Here is a 1,729-nt window from a genome sequence, read left to right as displayed (position 1 = left end):
TTTTTTTTTTTTTTTTTTTTTTTAATGCTGAGTTACCGTCTCGCTTCTCTGAGATCCAGCAAGCCGAAGATTTCGCTCGATTGCTTCCATTGCTGGCGACGCTAAGGGATTTTTGCATTTTTTGGGGGGGTGAGGGGGGGGGAACTTCGCGTTTCTTTCTTTTCACCCTGGCCTTAAAGAGGATATATTAGGAGTTGAAGTAGGAAGGGAGCAAGCAGGCCGATGGCGCAAAGGGTACGTATTAAAAAAATGGATTTCAAATGTGAAATAATATTGAAACGTGGCTGACAGAGACACTGCGAAAAAGTTTCCTTTTTTTTTTTTGTTTCTTATTTTCTTTTCTTTTTTCTTCCTTTTTTGTTTTGTTTTTCCTCTTCTTTGGAGCAGAGGCACAAAGCGGTGTCCCGGACCGGGAGCATTTATCTGTGGTACTTGTAGGCTTAAAACCTTTGTATATTGGCGTTTTCTTGATTCTGTCAATGCTTATCACGGCCATCTCACCGAGCAGGAGGGACATGCGGGCGTCTGAGAGCATATATGAAACCTCTGCATTTGTCGGGGTTGTAGCTGTGGTGTCCTACCCCTTTGGGGGTTATTTTTGTTTTTGTTTTTGTTTTTTTTTTTGTTAAAAAAAAAAAAGAAAAGAAAAAAGAAAAGAAAAAGAAAAGAAAAGAAAGAAAAAGTGCTTCACTAGTGCTGGAAATATTTTAGTGTGTGCATGTCTCCGAGCGTTTTGCTGTGCTAGTGGTGGTACACTGCTCCGCTTTGGGGAGATAACTTGGAGTTTGGAGTAAGCAGAACTTTCTTTTTTTTTTTCTTTGCTTTGCTTTTTTTTTCATTTCTTTCTGTCTTTTCCTTTTTATTATTTTCCTTTCTATTGTTTTCCCTTTTTATTTTTGCGGTCACGAAAGTGTGGTGTAATGGGCAGAATAGTTAAAAAAAAAAAAAAGAAAAAAGAAAAAAGAAAAAAGAAAAAGGGGGGAAAGAAAAGGAGAGGAAGAGGCTGCTGCGGGGCAGCCCGCGACGCGCGGCGTGCGCTGCCGGGCGCGTAGCTGCGCGGTACTCGCCGGGATGCGGCTCTGCCCCCCCGGCTTCGCTCCACTTTGTATTTGCGCGCGCCGCGGAGCCGGGCGCGGGGCAGAGCCGGAGGGGCCGCGCTCCCCAGTCGCCCCCGGCCCTGCGGGGGGCTCGGGCCCCGCCGCCCCCGCACCTCGCTTGGGGGGCGCCCCGTGTCCGCAGGCCTCGGCTCGCCGAACAAAGCGGGCGCTCGCGAGGGGAAACACGGGCGGCCGCGGCGCGCTGTTCGCGCCGGGCTCGGGGGTGGCCGCTGCCCGCCGGCTCCGCGCGCGGGGCGGCAGCAGGAGGCCGGCGGGGCCGCCCCGCGCTCACGGCCGTGCGCTCTGTGCCCGCAGTACGACGAGCTGCCCCACTACGGCGGCATGGAGGGGGTGGGCATCCCCAGCACCATGTACGGGGACCCCCACGGCGCCCGCCCCATGCAGCCCGTGCACCACCTCAACCACGGCCCGCCGCTCCACTCGCACCAGTACCCGCACGCCGCGCACGCCAACGCCATGGCCCCCGCCATGGGCGCCTCCGTCAACGACGCCCTCAAGAGAGATAAGGATGCCATTTACGGGTAGGTCCGCGCCCGCGCAGCGCCCCTTGCGCGGCCCCCCCTCCCCCCCCGATTAAACACATCCCTAACCGCGCGCAGGGGCTGGCCCGC

General features: G+C 54.7%; 1 protein-coding gene across 1 annotated transcript in view; it reads left to right on the top strand.

Moving 5' to 3' along the window:
• The first annotated feature begins 187 nt into the window (after positions 1 to 187).
• The window catches only part of MEIS1 (Meis homeobox 1), a 66,485-nt gene continuing 64,943 nt past the window's right edge, over positions 188 to 1,729 (top strand). Inside the window, exons 1-2 of the mRNA XM_026034004.1 lie at positions 188 to 234; positions 1,413 to 1,639. Coding sequence (XP_025889789.1) covers positions 223 to 234; positions 1,413 to 1,639 — 239 coding nt within the window. The 5' untranslated portion in view covers positions 188 to 222. The remainder of the gene's footprint in view (positions 235 to 1,412; positions 1,640 to 1,729) is intronic.

This window comes from Nothoprocta perdicaria, unplaced genomic scaffold (genome assembly GCF_003342845.1).
Source record: "Nothoprocta perdicaria isolate Ctin4 unplaced genomic scaffold, notPer1 scaffold_138, whole genome shotgun sequence".
In the NCBI taxonomy this organism is placed as follows: domain Eukaryota; kingdom Metazoa; phylum Chordata; class Aves; order Tinamiformes; family Tinamidae; genus Nothoprocta; species Nothoprocta perdicaria.
Note: the sequence above shows the minus strand (reverse complement) of the source record. Positions and strands in the feature narration are given on the sequence as shown.